Consider the following 22,217-nt stretch of genomic DNA (forward strand, 5'->3'; position numbering starts at 1 on the left):
ATGACGCCTCACACAGCAGCTGGAGCAGCAGTGACAGAACTGATCAACACCACTGAGATACGGACAGACTTCAGGATGCTCTCTGGAGCTGTGGGCTTTCCAACAAAGAGACGGAAACGGGCAATTTCATCAAGAGAAATCAGCGCCCTGCTGGAGTATCACAACAGAGTCCGCTCCCAGGTTTTCCCTCCAGCAGCCAACATGGAGTTCATGGTGAGGAGACAGAGCAGAGAGCCAGACCAGGGTCCACATTCTTTTTTATATGCTAATTTATCTCAAATGAGAACTTTTATTTAGTTTTGGTGACTAAAAAGACAAGGTGAAGGTTGGGTCAGTTTGAATGTTTTTCACCCTCTACCTCTTTTCTCTTCTTAATCATCAGCTCTGGGATGAAGGACTCGCCAAGTCAGCCGACTCCTGGGCCTCACGCTGTGTCTGGGACCACGGTCCCACACAGGCCATGAAATACATGGGACAAAACCTGTCCATCACCTCAGGAAGGTAGGAGAAGAATCAGCTCATATTTTACCGACTGTGATCTGAACATGTGCTTCAACATGCGGATCTGATGATTATGTTTGTGTCAGGCATCAGTCCATCACTGATCTGGTCCGGTCCTGGTACAATGAGAGGAACCACTTCACCTATCCAAACAACTGCATGGGACCTGTGTGCTCTCACTACACACAGGTACTCTTACTTTATTTGTCTCATCAGGGAAACTTTTTATATAATCTGAATCAACCTTACGACTGTGTCACTGTGTTTTTTGTCCTCTCAGATGGTCTGGGCAAGCTCTAACAGGGTGGGCTGTGCTGTCAGGAAGTGCTCCAACATGTTTGTGTTTGGGAAAACTTGGAGGGAGGCAACGCTGCTGGTCTGCAACTACTCCATCAAGTAAGAAGAAGAACAACGTCTGATCGAATCTATAGTTTGGAACTACAATAGCCAGCTGGCTTAGGAAATACAGAAGGAGTGGGATGTGTTGCAACAACAAAAATACATCATATGAATACCACTAAGAGTTATGTTTTAGTTAAATTCTTTTTAGTTTAAGGATGGTATGGGGAGGAACTGCCTTCTGGCCTGGAGTCTTATGCACAAGTCTTAGTCACGACTAAAGACACGACTTTTAAGCAGGCGTGTGCTTGTTTTGGAACAAATTTTCTTTGTTCAAGACAACTTTTTACTAAATACAACGCAACAAGGTAAGGTATTTATCCTTCCAGTCACATAGCACTGTTGTTTGAAACGTGACAACAAGCAAACAACGCAAGTTTGTACCGTATGACGGCTACAAGTAGCGCTACTAGCAGCCCAGTGCTATGACGTATCCATAGGCTCACGTGACAACAAGCAAACTGTCAGTTTGTACTGTAGTTTAGTAGCCGTCTGTTAGTGTATTTTGGTTAGCTATGTCCTGCCAGTCATCTACCAATCAGAGCTAACATAACCTTCATCACCTCTTCATTTTATTGATAGACTCTTAAGTTTGAACAGACCACTGCAGAATAACTGCTGACTGCGGGTTGGAGTTAACATTAGCACAGTTTAGCCCCTGTGTTAGCCTTTAGCTCAAGCTGTATCACTTTCCTGTTTGGCTTTCTTCTGCTCTTCTGTCTTTTTTCTGTCTGACATATAGGCTCCTGTGTCTACCATCACTCCGAAATTAATCACAGATATCATTTTCAAGCAGAGAAAAACACAGATCTCTCTTCTCACTTCTAAACTTCATCAGTCGGCGTGGTGTTGTCATAGAGACTTGGACTTGGACTACTAAGTAGCATTTCAAAATAACCTATATTGACGCTAATAATCTTATTTTAAAGTGTGGATTGCGATTAGGCATTTATCTGGAAGGGAGACTTTTTCAAGATCACTTAGAAGCTCTTTACAGCTCCTTTAAACAAAAGTTATTCAAAACGTGACCTTATTGGGTGGTGTAAATGAAACACCTGTGCAACTTGAGTTCAGTTTTGGACCCTAAGCAGGCTTACACAGTACGGCCAGTTTTGGTGTTTGTCACTTTAAATCAATATCTTTCAACCTAATAGTGTCCGAAAATTTCACCTCCATGATTAGTGTTTGTTTTTGCAGTGAGAAATGATTTTTTTAATGGGTTTATATGGGGCTGCCAGGACTTTGCAATCGGCCTCAAGTGGACACTCAAGGAACTGCTTTTTTTTTTTTTTTTTTTTTCATTTCTCGAGACAGGCGTTTTCTGCTTGTGATTATTTCTCTGTTGTTTTGTGTTTCAGGGGGAACTGGGTGGGAGAAGCTCCGTATAAGAGCGGGAGGCCTTGTTCTGATTGTCCACCCAGCTACGGCGGCTCCTGCTGGAGGAATCTATGCTCACCGAACACAAAATTAAAGAAACAAACAAGATAAAAACACAGACCAGTGTGCTCCAAGTAAAACGGTTTTCTTTTGTTTTGTAAAACTTTTTGTATTTTGAGGTTTGTTTGTTAATTTGCACTATCATTGATGTTTGTCAGTCTGAGTGGCCTTTATTCAGAAGTATTCACCAAACCTGAAGCACTGATGTTGCGCATATTAAACTCTGTAAATTCATATTTTCGACCATATTACATTTTTGAATGTGTTTATTTTTCATCTCTCTACCTGCCTGAATGAACGCTAATGAAGTTATAAATAACCGATGAAGCTTTATGTCCCTATAAATACTCGTCTGTCTGCCCTTTGTGTTTATTCACTGCTGCAGCAGGAAATTCTCTGTCCTGTGTTTCACCTCATTACACCTCCTCATTCTCCCCTCAGAGGCTCTTTGTGCCGTAAAACAGGAGACTAATGCTGCTTTTATGATGTCGAAGATATGCCTTCATACTCAGACACTAACAGTGAATGTGTAGATCTTTACGGTAGAGAAGGGATTGTGTTGCTGCCATGTGATTGGCTGATTGGATATTGACTTTAACGAGCAGTTGAACAGGTGTTTCTAAATTAAGCAGCTGCTGAGTGGATGTCTAACTTTTGACTTTGAAATAAATCTAAAAAGTCCTTCTTTCAGAGGACGAATGATAATCTAAATGTGAGGCTACACCCTGGAAATTTTAGCTTAGCTCAGCTATAAGACTTATAACAAAAGGGGGAACAACTCATCAGGTTCACTCTGAAGAGGAGGGGTGAGCAAATGTGACCTTCAGTGATCATACTTATTCCTCAATAATGCAAAAAGACTGATTACAAAGATTTTGTTTTCACCTCTAGACTACAGTGGTACAGGTTCTGGTCCAGAACCACAATTCTTAACCCTTTAAACTCTAGGGCTCCCCAGGTGGGCAACTTTGAGGTCACTCTGCAACAAAAGGCATAAAACGAACCTTTAAACGTGACATAAATACCAATACTGACACCTCTCAACAAATTTCATGATTCAATGGTTTAAATAGACCTTGTAGATGCAGAGATATACTCTTTTCAATTAGTGTATGTCAATTTTTTTAGCAGAGACCCAAAAAAGAGGACAGGGCTTAAAGGGTTAAGTCTGACCTGACCTCCAGACTAAAGGATCTAATAGAGGCTCTTGTACCTAGACTCTAAAGGCATGTAGATATGGTGCAACTTATGAAGAAAGGGCTGTTAAAATCACTTTTTGAAAAGAAAAATAGGTAAAAAAGGTTTAACAAATCCAAAACGGTGTACTGGAAAGTCTTTTTTTGTGTGCAATGCTCTCACCCAGACTTATTAGGCCCTGTTAGAGCCCAATGTGTAGCAACGACCTGAACTGTAATTCATTCATTCATTCATTTTCTGACCCGCTCATGCTGTTCAGGGTCGCAGGTGGCTGGAGCCTATCCCAGCTGTCATTGGACGAGAAATGGGGTACACCCTGGACTGGTTGCCAGCCAATCACAGGGCTGACACAGAGACAGACAACCATTCACGCACACACTTACACCTATGGACAATTTAGAATGATCAATTAACCTGGTGAGCGTGTTTTTGGACTGTGGGAGGAAGGCCCGGAGAGAACATGCAAACTCCACACAGAAAGGCCCACTGGCCAAGCTGGGAATTGAACCACTGACCTTCTTGATGTGAGGCTGCAGCACTAACTGTTGCTCCACCATGCAGCCCCTGAACTGTAATGGCGGAAAAAAAAAAAAAAAACTAATAAAACAAGATGCTTAACCCAAAACTTTCTGCATGTTTTAAAATTTCATTTTGGGTTATTGTTACAATTCCAGCTCTAACAAGCCTCAATAAGTGGTTCTTTAATAAAGTGGTAGAACCACTTTACCTGGTTCCCTTGACTTTCTTTTTAAACAGCTGAATCAAAGGACTCCTATTTGTCCTCCAGTCTTTATGTGAAGCTTAAACGACCGGATAGCTTAGTGATATTTGTATCACGCTCTCAGGAGGACAGTAAAATAGCTCAAATCTTGAACTCTTTATTCAGAAGCTCTAAATCACATGGACACCATGTAACAACCAGTGACAAATCAATTCTTGAATACCTGCTTTAAAAAAAACTGAATTTGAAAAGAATGATTAGATGTTAAGTTTGATCATGGCACTTAATTTAATTTGCTTTGAAACTGTATTTCAACTTTCTTGAACATAGGTACACATCTATATTCCTAAAATTAAAAAAAAAAAAAACAAGAAAAAAAAAAACTGATATTTCAGTTCACATGATTTAGATTCAGATTTTCAAATCAACTTCAGTTCAGCCAGACTCACTGAAAATCAAACTAAATCTGAATTCAGCGAACTGAAATTGAATGTTGAATTTGAATTTTTGAAAATAGACACTTGAGGCTTTAAGGAGGTTGAAATACAAGTTGAAGCAAATAAATTCAGTTTCAAAGTATTAAATTTAATTTCAAATCATGCTATTCAAATTCAGCATTTTAAAATAAAAGCATTCAAACTTGGTATTAGAAATGCAATCATTCAGATTTAGTCTCTAATGGTTAATATCTCAGGCCATACTGACTGAATTCCAATGTGTCAAATCATGTTTCTTTACACTGGGAAAGAGATTAAAGTCATAAAAGCCTGTGAAACACTTCAAAGCTTTATATGAGACATAGATGTTTGAACAGGTCTGCCTTTAATTTCAAAACGGCGTGAATCTGACATATCCAAAACCATCAGACTTCTCAGAAACAGAGAAAAACGTTTTTATTTCATGAAAATCTTTGAATATTGTTGATAAATTGTTTCTGCAATCCTGCATCTGTCAAAACAAAACCTCTGACGTCACTGGGACTCAGTCTGTCGCTGCCTCCCTGAGTACATGCTCCACTCCTCTGTCTTTTATTCCTCTCTCCACCCTCTCTCTTCTCCTCTTCTCTCTGTATGAACTCACTTTCCTAAATTATCTGCTCCTCTTCGGTCTGCGGGAGGAGAAACGTGTGTTTGGTGATGAGACAGAGGGGAAAGCACATGATAACTTTATGTCTATTTGAGTTTCTATCATCACGTTGCCTTAGTTACAGCTGCTATATAGATTGGTGTCCATACGAGCCTGGTTACTGTTTAACCTCCCCACCCACATTTGCCCAGATTAGGAAAATCAATAAGATAACAGCGGCAGCAGCGGCCTTACCTTGCACCAACAACAGCCTTCTCACACCGCAGCGCCCTGTGGCAAACTTCCACATTTTACACCTTCTTTTGAGGAGGGAAAAGTGGATTTAAAAACACATGTTTGAGAGGAATCAGAGGACGACATGGTCAATGTAAACTCACAAGTCAGCTCAAGCATGGACCATCCGTTTGGTGAGTACACACTTTGGATTTCAGACACCTTTGGAGGAGAAAGCAGGACTGTGGCAGCTGCTTTGTTTCCCTTTCTTTTCCTGTCTGCGTGTTTTGTCGGAGCCGTGCGTCCACAGAGCTTAGCTGGATCACTTCATCGCCATTTTTGTCTGCCTGTTTCACACGGCTGTGATCCAGGAGGTGTGTCACAGATATGGAGGTTGTTAAAAAGGCCATGGGAGCCGAGCCTGATGGTGATGATGGCTCAGAGGATTTGAGGACGTTGGAGCAGACAGAGGGCTGTGCAGATGGTTCAATATTATGCTTTCTGGATCCTTTACTGCCTGTAATTGTACATGCATGCTTGTAAATTTGTGGCAAACCATATGGAGGTGCTTTATCCTTAATGTAATTCCAGAGAAGTTGTTGCGTTGTGCTCAAAGTTGATAAAAAACAGATTTTCATAGTTTGCAAATCATTACAGCTTGTGTTTGATTTAAAGATAATACAAATACCACATGTCAGATGTTTGAAGTCAAAGGTTTTATTTTCATCTGAACAACATGTGTGCTCATTTTTAATATGATGCTCAAAACATATTTTAAAAAATGTTGAGAGAGTGACAATGGCACCCCCAAAAAGTTATTGAAAAAGTTGCGGCAGTATTTGGTAAGTGATGATGTGGGGCAGCAGCATCTTCCTCCCAGAAGAAATTAGGTTTGTCATCATTGGAGGCGCTCTCAATGAAAAGAAAAACAGAGATGATGATGTTTGCCCCCACAGAGCAGTGGCATGCACAGGCTTTTTGAAGGGCAGGGGCAAAAAGAAGAAGAAAGAACCTCTGAAGAGGACACTAAAGCCCGGTTTCCACTTAGTGGTTCAGTTTGCGTCATCTCGGTACCGATCCGCTCTCGAAAGGTAGAGCTACAACACTGCAGATCGTTGATTGGTCTGCACTTTGTGTCAAAGAGCTACATGTCAATCACAGAGAGGACAAAATGCTGCATGTCTTCCATCTATGCTTTTTGTTGACTGTGGCGTATTTTTCTTCTTCGCTGGATTTATTAGCGGGGTAAATTGTGTCGCGCTGCTACAGCGTCACACTATTATTTAACAGCTGCGGCTTTCAACAACTGGCTTACACGCCGACTACCATGAGAGGGCACAGTTTTGCTGTGGAAACGCAAACAGGATAAGGCTTAACTGTACCACACCGTGCCAAACCGTACTGAACCGAACCGGACTGCTTGGTGGAAACGCGGCTAAAGAAGACGAGTTGCTGAAATGTCTTCCGTCTTTGCTCTTTGTTTACTGTGTCACACTGCTATGCCGCAAGCTGTTACATAAGTGATGCAACTATTGGCATTCAGTTTACTCGCCACCTACCAATAAGGGCATGGTTGGCAGTGGAAAAGCAAACAGGATCAGGTTTATCCAACCAATCCAACCCATACTATACTTTACTGATCAATTTGGACCGCTTGGTTGAAACAGGACTTTAAAGTTCCGTGGGGGGTTCTTTAGTCAAGTCCTGGCTCCCAATAGGCCAACATCAACAGTATCAACACAGATGAGGCTTTGCTGATATTTTTCATGACTTGAGGATCTGAATCCTTAAAGATTACAGGAATACCCTTCAGTCACATCTTTCTCTAAAAAGCCCTGTCTGCTGTTTTGAGCAAAGCAGGGGCCTCACATGTAGGGTTTGATGTCAGGAGGTTGTTTTCTACTCCTACGGTCATTCACAGGGTCATTTGCAAGTCACAACGGATGTGGAGATGCAAATTCATGTCCACTGGCTGAAATGAAAGAAATAAACAGACTAGTGTAGTTTTTTCTTGGGGGAAGTGTTGTGTATTAACTATTATTAGAGAGGTCTTCTTTTTCTGCAGAATCCTACAGGTAAAAAGTTTGAAGACAAGTCTTAACTTTATGTTTCTGCTTCCTGGATCAATCTGCTCCTCTTGTATGCAGCTTGCTTGCTAGCTTTTTTTTTTTTTTTTTAACTCAGCAGCTCTTCTTCTCTCATCCAGACTTCATGAAAGGGCTTGATATTACAATCTGAGTTAGGATTATAAAAACTGCAATCACTAGATCAGATTTAGAATCAGGTTTTATTGGCAAGTACATTTACAGATACAGGGAATTTGACTTGGAGTGCTAAACAGTTAACAATACAAGATACATAAAATAGAATATGAAAATGTCAACATTTTATATAAAGATATATGATTTTTTTTAAAAATGAAAAAAAAAAGTAAAAGGCACAGAAACCCCTATGAGGAGTTTAAACAGGTTGTGCAACAAACAACAAACAAAGACATTAGCAACAAAACAGTTTCATTAATACTTGAAACTACAGCAAAGGTACATGTTTTGTCCACAAGGGGCCCAAAAACCAACCCAAACCAAAAGTTTCTTATAGGAGCTTTGTATGTTTTGCTCTAGATCTGGGGTGTCTTTTTTGTATCAACCCTCAGGGGTAATTAGGGACATTTTTTGTCCTTTCGGGTAGTTTTTTGCTTTATTTTTGGCCATAACTTTTGGTGTGTTACTCCAATTGGAATTATTTTTTATAAGAAGGCTCTAGGTATACAAAATGTAAAATTTAAATTTCAAAATTTCCCATGGGTCAAAGGATACAATGGGGACAAATTTACTGCCCTTTGAGGTTGTCAGAGGACATAAATGTCCTTGACTAAAAACTCCTATATAAAAACAAAACAGATTTATGCTTTTTTTCTGATTTTTTTTCCTGTAATCTTTCAGTCAACTTCCAACCTTATCAAATATACCAAACATTTAATTTTTTTATTATTATTTTAACCCTGTAAATGTCCTCGTGACTCCATGATGTCACTGTTTTTATTTAGAAAAATACACTTTAAATAACTAATCTTCAATACAATAACTGATTGAGGGCTGAAGATTTTTTTCTAAGGTCAGGCTTAAATATACATTAGAATAGCAATACAATACATTTTAATACATTGTTATTATTATTATTATTATTTTTGCAGTGTCACATTCTTAATTTGCTACCCTTTCAGGTATATTGAGGACAAAAATGTCCTATCAGACATCATGGAATTATAATGCCATTTAAAGGGTTAAAATAATACAAATAATAATTATTTTATATGCGATACAGTCTGAAGTTGATTGTAAGATTTAAGTAAAAAAATGTAGAAAAAAATCATATCTGTTATTTTTTTATAGTAGCTTTTGGTAGAAGACATTTATGTCCTCTGACAACCTCAAAGGGTAGTAAATTGAAGCAGCCCATGAGGGTTCAGGGACTAATTCAGTTTTTTTTAAAATCCACCAAGGCAGCTGATACCAGATACATATTCATTAACCATTAAAGTAACATATGAGTGCTTGATTTACTCTTTCTTTTTCGTGATTTCTGTAAAAATCAGTCACTAAGTCTGGTCAAACATCCTTGTGCAATCATTATAGACTGATGAATCAAACCTCACCTGTCCCTCAGGTGTCTCTTGATACCAGATGATCAGTGGTCAGTTTTTTGCAGCGTTACATGCAGTGTTAACATCAGCAAACTCTGCTTCTGACCATGGAAAATTTTCTCCATTAGGGGGCGATATGGGGAAAATATGTCAGGATGTTTTCATTGCAGGATCAGGATCTGGATTTGTATCTTGACTGTTTTTTATATTCAAACTATTTTGACCTGAAAACAACACTTTTTAGACTCAGATATTTCTTATTCTGCATTCTGACTATTTTTATGCACCAGTTTTTGTCTCTTGTACCTTGTTTACACACACATTTGGATCTCATTTTGTGTCCTCTGATGTGTGTCTTAAACTCAAATTTCACATCCTGATAAATCCATTCATTTAAAGTCGTCAGCTGTCAGGGTTGTTGAGTTTCTGCAGAATGTACAGACCTTTAGCTTTATACAAGCAGCCTAAGCCCAGTCCAGATGTAGTTTAGCGAGACGTTAATCTTCACATCTTTGGTTTTGTTTGTTACCGAAAATGTAAACGTACACATAGCTTAGAACATGATTAATACACCGAATCAGCCATACATTTTGAAATCTGTGTTTGTACCTGATCTGCTGTCATGACCTGAAAACAGTCTCACCTCTGGCCATAGGCCTGGGTGGACTGTTTCCCAGCACAATAGAAACCTGTTCTGAAAGGATTTGTTTACCCAGCACGATATACGCTCAACAAATCTTCCAAAACCAGGACATTTATGTTACAAATACATTCTTTGGCAGCTGCCTGCAGTAAGCTCCTTTTTGGCCTAGAGCGGGTTGTACTGTGCGTCTTTGTCCAAACAAAGTGCTGACGTTATGTCTCTGACAGGCATTACAAACTCTATATTTTTATTAAAGTCTAAACATGATGAGTTCAGACAAAAGGGACTCATTTTTCTAAATTCTGAGCTGGTTAAACGTTTCTGTGTTTCCTCATCTTGCTCCACATACTGAGCCAGCTTTACAAACCGTGCTCCAACATGTGCAAACTCAAACTCTGCGTTAGACACTCAGGATTAATTGCTCAACGGTCACAACCTGGACAAACGGGGCTGTTGGCAGAATCACTTGTTGAATGTAAACATGACAACAGCCCTTCAGCGGCTCCTCTGCAGATCTGTGTTTGCCTACAGAGCTCAATAACTCCACAGTGGGGCACCGAGAGGCCTCTTTGCTTTAAATACACCGTCTGAGTCGCAGCTAAGTGTTCACATCTACCCAACGACTGCCACAGGAATCAAACACACTCAGGACAGACAGGTTTTTCTGCTTGAGGATAGATTATTGGTATATTTTATCACATAGGAGCTGCTGTGTTGATCATATGACTTTAAAAATTGAATAAAGAGAACTTGAATCCTCAGTCTGCTTCTGCCCCTCTTCTTCCTGTACTCTCAGGATCTTATCAATTGGATTTTGCAGCCAAGGATGAGATGTTAAAACTTTTTTGATTTTTTTTTGTTACTTTTTAAACAACGAAAGTTGAAAATCTAAAGGTTAGGTATTTATATTTACAAAAACGAAAAGACTTTTGATTATCCCAAACTTTGATCTGGTGACTTCTCAGGCCGGCCTTTTCAGCATATTTCTCTGCTTCTTGTGTCGTCTGAATGTTTTTGAACTTCCAAAAGAAGCTGCTTCATTCAGCTTTTTGTTTTGAGCACTGAAACAGAGAAAACAATTTAATCACGCCAACAAGTGTCTTTCCTCTGTTAGGTTTTTGTCATAGTTACATGATTGTGAATTCACATGGAGATCTGAACAGTGTGGCATTTGGCTAAAAGTTGCAGGATCAAGAAACATGCATAATGATGACTTTGTAGATATTTCATTCATTTTATGGGGATTTTGATGAAAAAATCAATAAAAACATCTGTTACATCATAAATATGCCAAGTGTTGTAACAGTTTAGTTGATTTCAAAGGGATTTATTTACAGCACTAAAAAATATCAGAAGACATTGCCCATCTGTTTCCACAGTTTCTAACATTTCTGTATTGAAAGGGAATTGACAGTCCAGTTCAAACATTATCTTGATTATGTCTCATACATTACCCAACATTTCCACTTTCTGTACAACTTACACACCTTTGGATAGACATTAGAAGAGAGAGTTTATCACTGATGTTTGAGATTTTGCCATATCAGAAACAAGCATTTTAATTAAATTGTGTTCACCTTGTGCACTAGGGGTGTAGGTTGGTGAGTTGGAGGTGGAGGCTTGTACAATGGTGCGTGTGTTTATCAGGTCACTTATGATAATTAGTAATATTTTTGTTTATTTGTTTGTTTGTTTTTTTGTCAAGCCCTTTGTGTTGCCACTATTGTGCATGGCACATGCTTGACAAAAGAAAAGAAAGATTGAGTGATTGATTTCACACAGCTTTGTTGTAAAACCTCATTAAGGCTCTCATCTCTTAAAAATCTAAGGGACTCTAAGGACTTAATAAGTGATCTTGAAAAACCATCAGATCTAGTTATATGCCTGTACGTAATACACATTTTAAAATAAGATTATCAGCTCAAAGACAGGTTATTTCTATAAACTATTTCTCAGCTTCCCATTGGGTCAGAAAAAACAGATTGATTTACAGCACGTCACAGTCACCTATGACAACAAGTTTATCAGTCAGAAGAGATATCTGTGTTTTTCTCTGCTGAACAGGAGAGTGATACAGCCCAAGCTAATGGCTAACACAGGGGCTAAACTGTTTGTGATAATGTTCATTCCAACCCACAGTCAGCAGTTATTCTGCAGTGGTCTGTTCAAACTTGAGAGTCTCTCAATAAAATGAAGTGTGAGGTTACGTTAGCTCTGATTGGTAGATGACTGACAGGACATAACTAGGATTCACTGACTTTACATGTTATGGACACGTCTCAGAGCACCAGGCTGTGAGTAGCGCTAAATAAAGCCTGACCTTACAAAGTTTGATTTTTGTCCCATTTTCATGGGAAATGGAGTCTTTATTGCAAAGACACACTAGTTTTTCCGAGGGAGTCCTCACCGCCACTTTAACACATGGCAGAGGACTGAATAAGTGTTTTTATTTACAACTGCATTTAAACTGAATTCAGGGGCAGAGATATAATATCTGTAACTTGGATAAATAAATAAATACATAAATAAATGAATAGAAATAATAATTATTATTATTATTATCATTAAAAGCAAAAAAAAAAAAACCTCTCTGAAAGTGCAATTAAAAAAATACAAAAAAGGGCTAGAAATGTAAAGTTTATGCAAACAAGGGGCAAAAAAAGTAGGCCAACTCAAATTTAATTGAATAAATCAAATAAAAAATATTTTTGATTGACTCATGAAACAATATCAGCCTGCCACATTTTATTTAAATGAATTTCTACAGAATAAATCTAAATTATCATCAGTATATCAGTCCAATCCCCAAATTTTTATATCAGGATTTTACAAATTTGAGGGTTTGTCATCAGGATTAACTCATTTTAAACTTCCAGCTCTTGAGTCATTTTATTATGTTGCCCACTTGTTTCTCATACAGTCACTTTCGTTCATGAACTTTATATCTGAAATGATCTGTGATAAAAATCTGGATCATAGTTAGAGGGATTATGATGGTGTAATGATTTAATCTGGATAAGACTATTAAAATCTGCAGCCGTATAGAAACTATAAAGTGTGCTATAGAAGACAGACAGCACAGAGTCCCAGTAAACACATTTCTCTGCTCATTAAGTGAAATTTAATCCACACTGTAATTAAATATGTGCTGTTTGAGTGAGGCAGAAAGCCCAATTAGCTTGTTTCTGGGGTAGGTTTTACATTCTGTTCGCTTGACACTATTAATCCGCTGGTTCAGGTCTCCAATCAAATCTCATTGTGACAGGCATTAGGGGATTATCCCCGGGTGCTGTGGGCCCTAACAGCCGGCCCGGCGGCCCCCGGCAAACAGCTCAGAGCGGCTACAGTGGCCCTGCTCCTCCACGCAGCCTGCCTCAGCCTGGCCGGGCCCGAGAGAGCCGCCGCGGCTCATGGGCCGTCGCTCAGCTGGCCGGCTCACTGTCAGGGCTCGGCCTTCAGAGGGATGTATGGCCAGGATGGGACGCTGCACTTTAACAACACAGGTAAAGGAAGAAATACGCAGAAGTGGGATAAAGGTGGTTGTGAATCGAGGGTTTGTGCGTTAAAACCAGAGAGCCGTGGGAAAAAAGCTGCTGAGAGGCTCAGAGTGAATGGAGGAATGTTTACAGAGCTGTTTTCTGTGTTTCTGTTGACAGGGGCTTGGATTGTTCAGAATAGTGTGACATTTTGGTGAAAGAAAATCAAAAATATTGATATTTTTAAAAAGCTGCTTCACTTAAGGCGAGATTCATGGCTGCAAACACACTTCTTAATGTTTGTTTGTGAAGTTGTAGATTCTTAACAGACTGTGGTGAAACCACAATGATTCAGCAGTTTGTGCAAGATGTAGCTTAAAGGCGTGCTAACTGCAGAGGAGCTGACTATCTCTTGTCCACATGATGGCAGCAGTAATTAGCAACATGTTGTCTGACTGGCAGTGAAGGTATCACACAGTGCAGGAAAAGTTCATTCTTCTACATTTAGAGGTAAAATTACACTTTGTATTGGGCTCTGTGTGTCTGATTTAGCTTTAGCATTCTGTACAGGCAAAAGCTCCAAACAGCTTATAAAACAGGATGCATTGCTACAGATTAAGTTGCTAATGGTGCAGTCAGAATGAGCTCAGTGTGCATAATGCATGAGATTCTAACATGGAGTTAAGCACAGGTGGATGAAAGGCTGTTAGCAGTCTGAATGCACAATTTTGCAAACATTAACTGCATGTTTTTTAAAGAGGTATTTCAGGATAACGCAGATATGGATGGATACAGAGACAGAAATGGTCATTATGTTAAAATTGCATGTAAAAAAAATCAAAACACATGCCACAGAGGTGTAAAATGAGCATTAAGAAGCTAACAAAACGAGCTGTTAATTGTTTTATTTTGCTTGTTTGCTGCAGAAGTTGAGGAAATGATCTGAATATTTCTGTCACCTCTGTCAGTGTTTGCAAACTGAATGCAAATCTACAACTTTCTGCCATCCTCTAGAAAAGATAGAGCATATTTTTTTCTACTGTTGAGGGTATTCTTATGTCTGCAGCAGAGTTTTTAAATGCAAAGCTGAATATTTTGACCTTTCTTCAGAGCAGTCTAAATTTAGAGACTTTACTTGTAGTGGGTGTATTTTCTCTCAGATGCTGCTTCTGGAAGTCAAGGAAAAGAGTTTGTGCACCACTCGCAGCTTGCTGTCAGTGCTGTACAAGGATAAACTTTGGCCCTGGTCGCTGAAATCAATGACAGGAACATGATCAGACCAGAAGAGAGCAGTGTTTGACCTCAGCTTCAGCAAAGGAGCGGATGAATGACATGAGCCGATGAGGAGATGAAACTGTCCCAGCAAAACAGATACAGTTTCTGGAGTAAGAATAATTATTATAACGTGATCGTCTCAAAGAAATGAGCCAAATATCACAAATATTTAGAGCACATTTCAACAGTGCTAATCCGTTAATCAGTTTTAGATTAATTCCTCTTTGATTTAAGCCGGGAAGCTCATTTCTGCCCCGAGTGATGAAATCAAAAACTTCCAGAAAGTCATTCTGAACTTTTTCAAAACAATGACTGACTTATCTTAAAGTAATGATCAAATAACGGGAAAATGTGTCAAAACTGATGAAGAATCAAAGGATAATGAAACCTTCATTTCAAAAAGGAACAAAGTCTTAAATAAGTCTGATGAAGTATTCATCACTTGATTGGTTAGCTTCCAAAAACAAGGTGATCATTTCGATAATTCTGATTTTAAATCTTAGTTTCAAGAGGCACTTTTGGCATTTCGTTGGATTTTTTAAAATAAAAGGTGCATTTAGAGTTTATTTTAGACAAGTAAGGTGTAATTTTGATTTATTGCACTTTTATACTTTCTCAAGAGTGCATAATTTCTCCAGAAAAAGTCTTCATTATAACCAAATCGTTCAGCTCTTTTAAGCTCCTAACCATCTGTTTTATCGTCATCAATTTTCTGAGATTTATTTTATTTCACTGACAAGATGTTTTTCAGAAAGTTTCTCAAGATTTTGCAATATTCTGGAGTTATGGTAGAATCAGAGATGTGTCTAGAAAAGGCGGCATGGACCACCACAAACTTCTCCAACATGCTGGGATATTGCTTTTGGGCTTGTGTCAGAGTTATTTCAAAAGAAATGTCTTTAAAGGCACTGTCAGGTAATTATAAGGGATCTTGAAATATATATTTTGCCTCTTTATAATTCAATAATTTAATTGAAAATGAGATTATCAGTGCCAAAAAGGTTACATTTTTACCAGGAGAACACAAATGTATCTAAGGCACTAAGACCAACTGTCAGACAGAAAAAGGACCACAGGGCAGAAGAAAGCTGAACAGGAGAGTGATAGAGCATGAGCTAAACGCTAAAAGGATTAAACTGTTTGTGATAATGTTCATTCCAACCCACAGTCAGCAGTTATTCTGCAGTCGTCTGTTCAAACTAGAGGGTCTATCAATAAAATGAAGAGTGAGGTTACGTTAGCTCTGCTTGGTGAGGTTGGAGTTGGTAGATGAGCTCGGTTAGGACATAACCAGGATTCACTAAGTTTGCTTGTTGTCTTGTTTCAAACAATATCTGTAACTACTAATAAATACATTTCCTGATTTCTTTGCATCCTGGGAAAAAAAATGTTAAAGGCCAGAGACTAAAAGAAGCTCTGAGGCTGGCTGCAGAAAGAGTGGAAGTAACGTACCCACCCAGTTATAAAAACAGACTTTTACGGCATTAAAAATCATATTTACAGCCTGGTTCAAAAAACAGCTTGGGTCTGAAACGTTGATTTCACTATCAGCACACACTGTACGGTGAGTGAATTTTTTTCTAACTCAGTGGTTTAGAAGTTATTAGGATTGTTTGATTGTCCAATCAGAGACACAGTTCAGTTCACGTGACTGGCAGCCACCTGTAGCTGTTAGAGAGGAAACTCACAGCCAGCGTCACAGCGAATGTAGCTGTGTCCCCGGATTGGCTTTATTTCACAGTTTCAGGAACAGACAAGTGACGCTGCAGAGACTACATCCATGTTTTATACTGTCTATGGTCACATCATTATGACCTTGGGTGCTAGAGCTCATGGGAAATGGAGTCTTTATCCAGAAAAACTCAACTGATTCTGGCCAAAGGTGTCACTGTAATCAACACCAAATGGAAAGTCCTCACTGAACCTTTAAAAAGTAGAAAATGACTGAAAACATTTTCTGTATGAGGCAAACATTGGAGAAAAGGATTCAGTCCACCCAAATACACAAAATGTTTCAGATAAGCTCACAAAAACTGTTCTGTATTGCTCAGTTATGTTACTTTAAGTTTACTAAGTTATGCAGACAGATCTGACTGTGTGATGCTAAATTCAAAGTGGAGATAAAAACTGTCAAATTAAATCAAGTCAGTTCAGTATTCAACGTTCAGTGACTAACATTGAGTGGATGAACCAACATTAAAAAGTTATTATTCTGTGATTCAACTTCAGTTTTGAGATACTAAATCTTCTTCTGCTGATTTGTGAAATGAAGTCATGTCTGAAAATGAGGTCATCGGGATGTATCCTACTCTACCTTCTGTCCTATCCTCTTTGAGTTAAGTCGCAAAAAGCCAGAAAATATAACGTTAAAAAAAAACAGAGGTTATCATGTTTGGATACTTTGTCATCATTCATGAAGGCTCCCTTTAATGTGTTACAAGATTTATTTTAAGAAACAGAAAACCAAGGGAGCAAAGGGTTTCTACGTGGTCTGATGGAATAAAGTTGAGTCCCTGAATATCTCCCTCTTGTTGTTGAAGCTGGAGGTTAAAGCTGTATTGATTGTGTGATGACTGAGGGACCTGCAGGGAGATAAAGGTGCTCAGAGCAGAGCTGCTGACAGAGGGGATCAGGCCGGCAGTCAAAATGAATTCTCAGCAAAACAGGGTTAATGATTACAAACTCTTATCACAGACTGTGATTGATTTACGTCTTGCATGGCTCTTCGTGTTTATTGATGCAATTGTTTACTTATTTGGTGCACAGAGGCTACTTTAGTTCTTCAGTCTGGCTGCATGTGGGACAGGATGAAGCTGGTTTTGCTGATTTAAAGCTGAATGGTGGCCTTTGATTTCAAAGGGTTGTTTTCACCTTAAAATGAGTTTACAGATGCAAGGGGAAATGGTACTGAAAGAAAACACTTTGAAAAAAACTAAAAACTGCAAAAGTCCCTCATTTATTTCCCCAAATTTGAACTTTTTCCCAACACTTTTGATTTTTTTTACCTTTGAAATAAACAATCACACTGCAAAAAACTGAAATCTTATGAAGTGTTTTTGTCCTATATTTAGTAGGAAATGTCTTTTTAGACTTAATATGCGCCATGTCTTTTTTCAAGCTGTTTAAAGACAAAAATGAGGCCTGAATTGCTAGTAACAAGTAAAAAAATCGGCAATGGAACAAGAAAAGTTTGCAAGAATATTTGCTTGAAACTAAGATAATTTCTTAATACAAACAATTTAGACCTCATTTTTGTTTTTAAATAACTTGAAACAAGACATTTTTCTGGACTACTCAGGTGAATGTGGCTCATATTACGTCTAAAAAGACATTTTCTACTGAAAATAAGACAAAAACATGTGATAAGATTTCAGTTATTTGTATAAACACTGAATACAGATGGAAACTCAGCCTAAAAGTTACGGTCAACATGGCTGCAAAGGAACCAAAAACACACATTTTATATTTTTTTAACATTTTAAGCCCCATGTAAATTTTCTAAAAGTCTCTTTTTTTACATTCATGAATTTTTTGTTAGTTTTGCACATAAAATCCCAAAACACAGCACTACCAAAGGTCATGAACTAGCTTTGTTTGGCAGGGTTTTTAGGCCTGTGAGGACAGATTAGCTTCATTTGAGAGCAGAGTGCTGTTTCTGCAGGAAAATAAAGGGGATAACTTGTCTCACAGTGGTTTTTAAAAGTAGTTTCCACATTTCAAAAGCAAAAAAAGAGAACAATACATTTATCAGAGTGTAAAATCTAACATAACACAAATAGGAAGTGGTTTGTATGTTTTAAAAGTCATTAATTTGTGATAGAAACATCATTTCATGTCTTTAGAGGAAATCAAAGTTAGTGCGAATCTTCCAGTGGCACAGAAAAGATGAAAACCCGCGCTCAGCCTCGGGGGCTTGCATAAGCAGTGTTATTTGCAGATAGTTATCTGTTGACAAGGTCTTTGCCATGACACTCCACTCACCTATCTCCTCCATCTCCTGCCGGAGAGCGGAGCAGCAGCCTTTTTTCTGCTGCAGCCAGCACATTGTCTCCTTCTCTTTTTTCTCTTTTCCTCTTATCAACATCAACACGCTCCACGACAAGCTCTTCAGACAATCACACTTCTCCTGTAGCGCGGCTCGCTCAGAAAAATACGTCCACAGACTCTTTGTATTCCAGCGGTATCATGATCTCCTCCAGGCCACCATAGTCGTCTCTTTTCCCTCTCAGCTGCTGCTTTCTGCTATTTTTGATTCACTGTGCTGCTCCCCTGCTGCCTGCCTGCCGGCCTGCCTTTCAGATCGGACTTGGGGAAATGAATTGTAGTCATTGAGGAGAAGGTACAAATAGGCAGTGGTTGCAAATGGAGTTTGGTCAGTGGTCGGAGATTCCTATTCAGAAGATAGACAGGACTTTGTTCACAAACTGGAGTTTGAAGTTTCAAAGGGGAGAATCACACAAGTGTTACATCAGGTCTCAGCGAGCCTTTGACTTTTAGCCCCGGGGCAGGAGTTTGGGTGACTGATTATAAGACAGCGCGCTGTGGCCCATCACACTTCAACATGGCAGCTTCACACACCACTCAGCAGGTGTTAAACAGATAAAAGTCAGCTGCAGCCATGAGCACAGCGCTGTGCATGAATGAAGTTAGCATCAGTTTATTAGCTACACACAAATATATAAAAAAGAAGTCATAAAACCACAATCACTGACCAATCAGTCTCAGAAAAATGCATACAAAAACCAAAGAAGAAGAATTAAGAGCCTACTCCCTCCCAAAACTTGACAAACTATTCAGTGCTCAAAACAAAATCAAACACCAGACAAAAAAAAGTTTCCTTTCTGACCTCTTTAGCATCAAGAATAAGACAGAAACGGCCTTTCATAAAACACGTTAAAGATACAAAAGATAGGTTTGATTATTTTTTTCATTTTTATTCCTGCAAGTTTACGCATATAAATAATCTAAAAACAATCCTTTTTTGGTCTGAAGTACACTGGATTTTTTTAATCTTAACAATAATAGCTGCCGCAGACTCTGCCCTGTGAATTCAAAAATATTAAAAACATTTAATGTCCCTAAATTAAAGTCAGATGATAAAATTTCAATTGGCTTACTTTTTTAAAATTTTGTGCATTTTTTGTTCGTTTACTTTTTAAAAAACTCTCTTAAAAACACTCTAAGGAGTTATCATTTTGTGTATTTTTTTAAAGCACCTGTAAGAGATTTTTATTGTGTGCATTTTTAAAGCTACTGTAAGTGTTTTTTATCTTGCTGTACATCTGATATCAAAAACAAACAGAAATTGCTGCTGAGGCATCATGTTCTACAAAATAAAGCAAGACCACCAGCAAAAAGACTGTTGCCTATAACTATTTATAGTTATTTTATATTATTTAAAAGCACTGGGGTCATGCAATATACAAGTCTCTTTTTATATTTTTCACAGCAGTAATTTCAGATAAATGATAGATTTTTGTGTTAACACTCTGGTGCAAAGTGGTCACTGCTGTGGTCAGCTCTTTAAAAGTCATTTTCGGTTAAATGTAATGGTTTGATAGAGGAACTGCATCAGTCTTCTTGGGGCATGCAGTAAAAGCTGTCATTTTATTATTTTTTTATATATTAGATTTTTTCAGAAAGTGACACACGATGGCTGAAATGCAAAACCTCCTATATGCAAAATTCACTTTTCTGAGGAAACTAAAAAAACACGCTGTTTTCTTGCAGAATGCTGATTATAGACTTTGTTACAATATTCACTGCAGACTGAATGTGAGCAGCATTCCTTCTGCTCATCATCCAGAGTGAAATCAGCAAATCAGAAAATTTGCACATAGGAGGTTTTGTGTTTCAGCCATGGTTTTGTTGAAATAATTTGCAAAGCACAAAGCTGTTGTGCCCAAATGGTAGAATAAATTACCTAACTCTATACAATCCACAGAGTCCCTTTCTACTTTAAGAGATGTCTAAAAACTCATCTGTTCATTGAACACTTGAGCACTTAATCTGACCCTTCTCCTCTTTGTCCTCGGGGGTTGAATGAGTCAGAAGGTCTTAGACCCGGCTCTTAGTGAATTTTCAGCACTATTACTGAAAGTTGTTAAAAAAAAAAAGTCCTGCATTTCATGGCAGCACCTGCAGCCAAAAACTTGTGGCACTGTTGTCGCACTTACTAGGTTTTCCCTTTTGTCTAAATTCTTGCTTGTGTTGTACGTCTCTTTGGACAAAAGCATCTGCTCTGTAAATTCACACTGTTTTATGTTATTTTCTCAGTGCATGTGGTCACTGGAGAGAAGATGTCTGTAACCTCCTGAAAACTCAAGTATATGAAAAAATAAAACTGAAGAAGAATAAAAACACTTCGAAGAAAAAAATTCTGTCTAAAGCTTTTATATTTCATGCATAAAACTGCTAAAAACAACACAAAAAACAACACAAAATGAAACTTTTTTTCTCCTGAAAATACAAACACAGGACAAAAGGTTCGTAAAGAGATATCAAAGAGATATGAAAGAGATGGATATGTTGAATTTTAGCCGTGACATGTGGGTAAGGGACCATAGATTGGATTTGAGACTGTGTACCTTTTGAGGACCATGGGGTCCGTAAACGAGACAGACAACATAAAATTGACCCAGGCCAATGTAAATTTTAAGACCTATCCCACTGCGCAATGTGACGTTGAAATGGCATATATTCAATGTAACGTCCAAATCAGGTCTCCTGAGGTCAGATTAACATCTTAAAATGTTTGGATCCATTTTGAACGTCTCATTGACGTCTAGATTTGGTCTGCAAATGACGTCCAAATGCTGAACGTCAATATTAGTACAAAAAAGTCAGATTCAGATGTCAAAATTTGTACCTATTTTGCTTTTTACCTATTGTTGCTCTGACGTCTAGATATGGTCTTCGACGAACTGACCCAAAACTGGCGTGGTCTGCATGTCTCTCCGACGTCTGATGTTTGGAGGGATGTTTCTAACATGGCTGAAAACTTGATACATGGTGTTTTTGATTGTTCAAGAGTCAAACTTAAAGCTCCTGTAAGGAACTTTGAGTTTGTGTTGTTTTTGGTGCCCCCTGTGGACAAAGTGAGACATTCTGGTAGAAGGCTCGGGGATACAGAAGATGTTTCTGGTTGTCCCAGTGGGAACTCTGACTCCATTTTAAGAGTACAAGTACAAAAGCTGGAGGGATCTTCTTATCTATCTTTTGGCAAAAGAGGTGAAGAATGAATTCCCATAAAAGTTAGCTCATGACTCTGGACGGATGGTAAATGATTGAAACCCTGAGACAGGAGATTTGATAACTTTCCAAATTCAGCAGATTTGGGACTGGAGTGACAGTATGCTGCTTCATTCTGGTGAAAATGAATTTGGTGTTTTATTGCCTAATGCACGTGTCAACCCACTGTGGGAATGTAGGTACAGTATGTTAACACAACCCCCCACTCCCCCCTCGTCCTGAAACCACAGATAAGTTCTTTGAGAAGTTTGAGGCTATCTGCCTCATCGGGACAGTTTGTCAGTTCGTGATTAAGAAAGCTATAACCGGGCAGATTATACTTTATTGTCCTGTATACGACGGTTCCTTGAGGAGTTCACAGAAATTTAAGATGGG

At 38.5% G+C, this 22,217-nt stretch overlaps 2 protein-coding genes across 2 annotated transcripts in view; both read left to right on the forward strand.

Moving 5' to 3' along the window:
• On the forward strand, positions 1–2,388 carry r3hdml (R3H domain containing-like). The gene is made up of 5 exons (XM_074680519.1): positions 1–213; positions 383–501; positions 588–690; positions 782–897; positions 2,259–2,388. The coding sequence occupies exons 1-5, from the start codon at positions 1–3 to the stop codon at positions 2,386–2,388; spliced, it is 681 nt and encodes a 226-aa protein (XP_074536620.1).
• A 3,200-nt stretch (positions 2,389–5,588) lies between these two features.
• hnf4a (hepatocyte nuclear factor 4, alpha) overlaps positions 5,589–22,217 on the forward strand; it is a 29,893-nt gene continuing 13,264 nt past the window's right edge. The window contains exon 1 of the mRNA XM_074681581.1: positions 5,589–5,748. Coding sequence (XP_074537682.1) covers positions 5,700–5,748 — 49 coding nt within the window. The 5' untranslated portion in view covers positions 5,589–5,699. The remainder of the gene's footprint in view (positions 5,749–22,217) is intronic.

The sequence above is a fragment of the Halichoeres trimaculatus genome, unplaced genomic scaffold, assembly GCF_033239565.1.
Source record: "Halichoeres trimaculatus isolate MK-OKI-2021-1 unplaced genomic scaffold, fHalTri1.1 fHalTri1_scaffold_11, whole genome shotgun sequence".
NCBI lineage: Eukaryota > Metazoa > Chordata > Actinopteri > Labriformes > Labridae > Halichoeres > Halichoeres trimaculatus.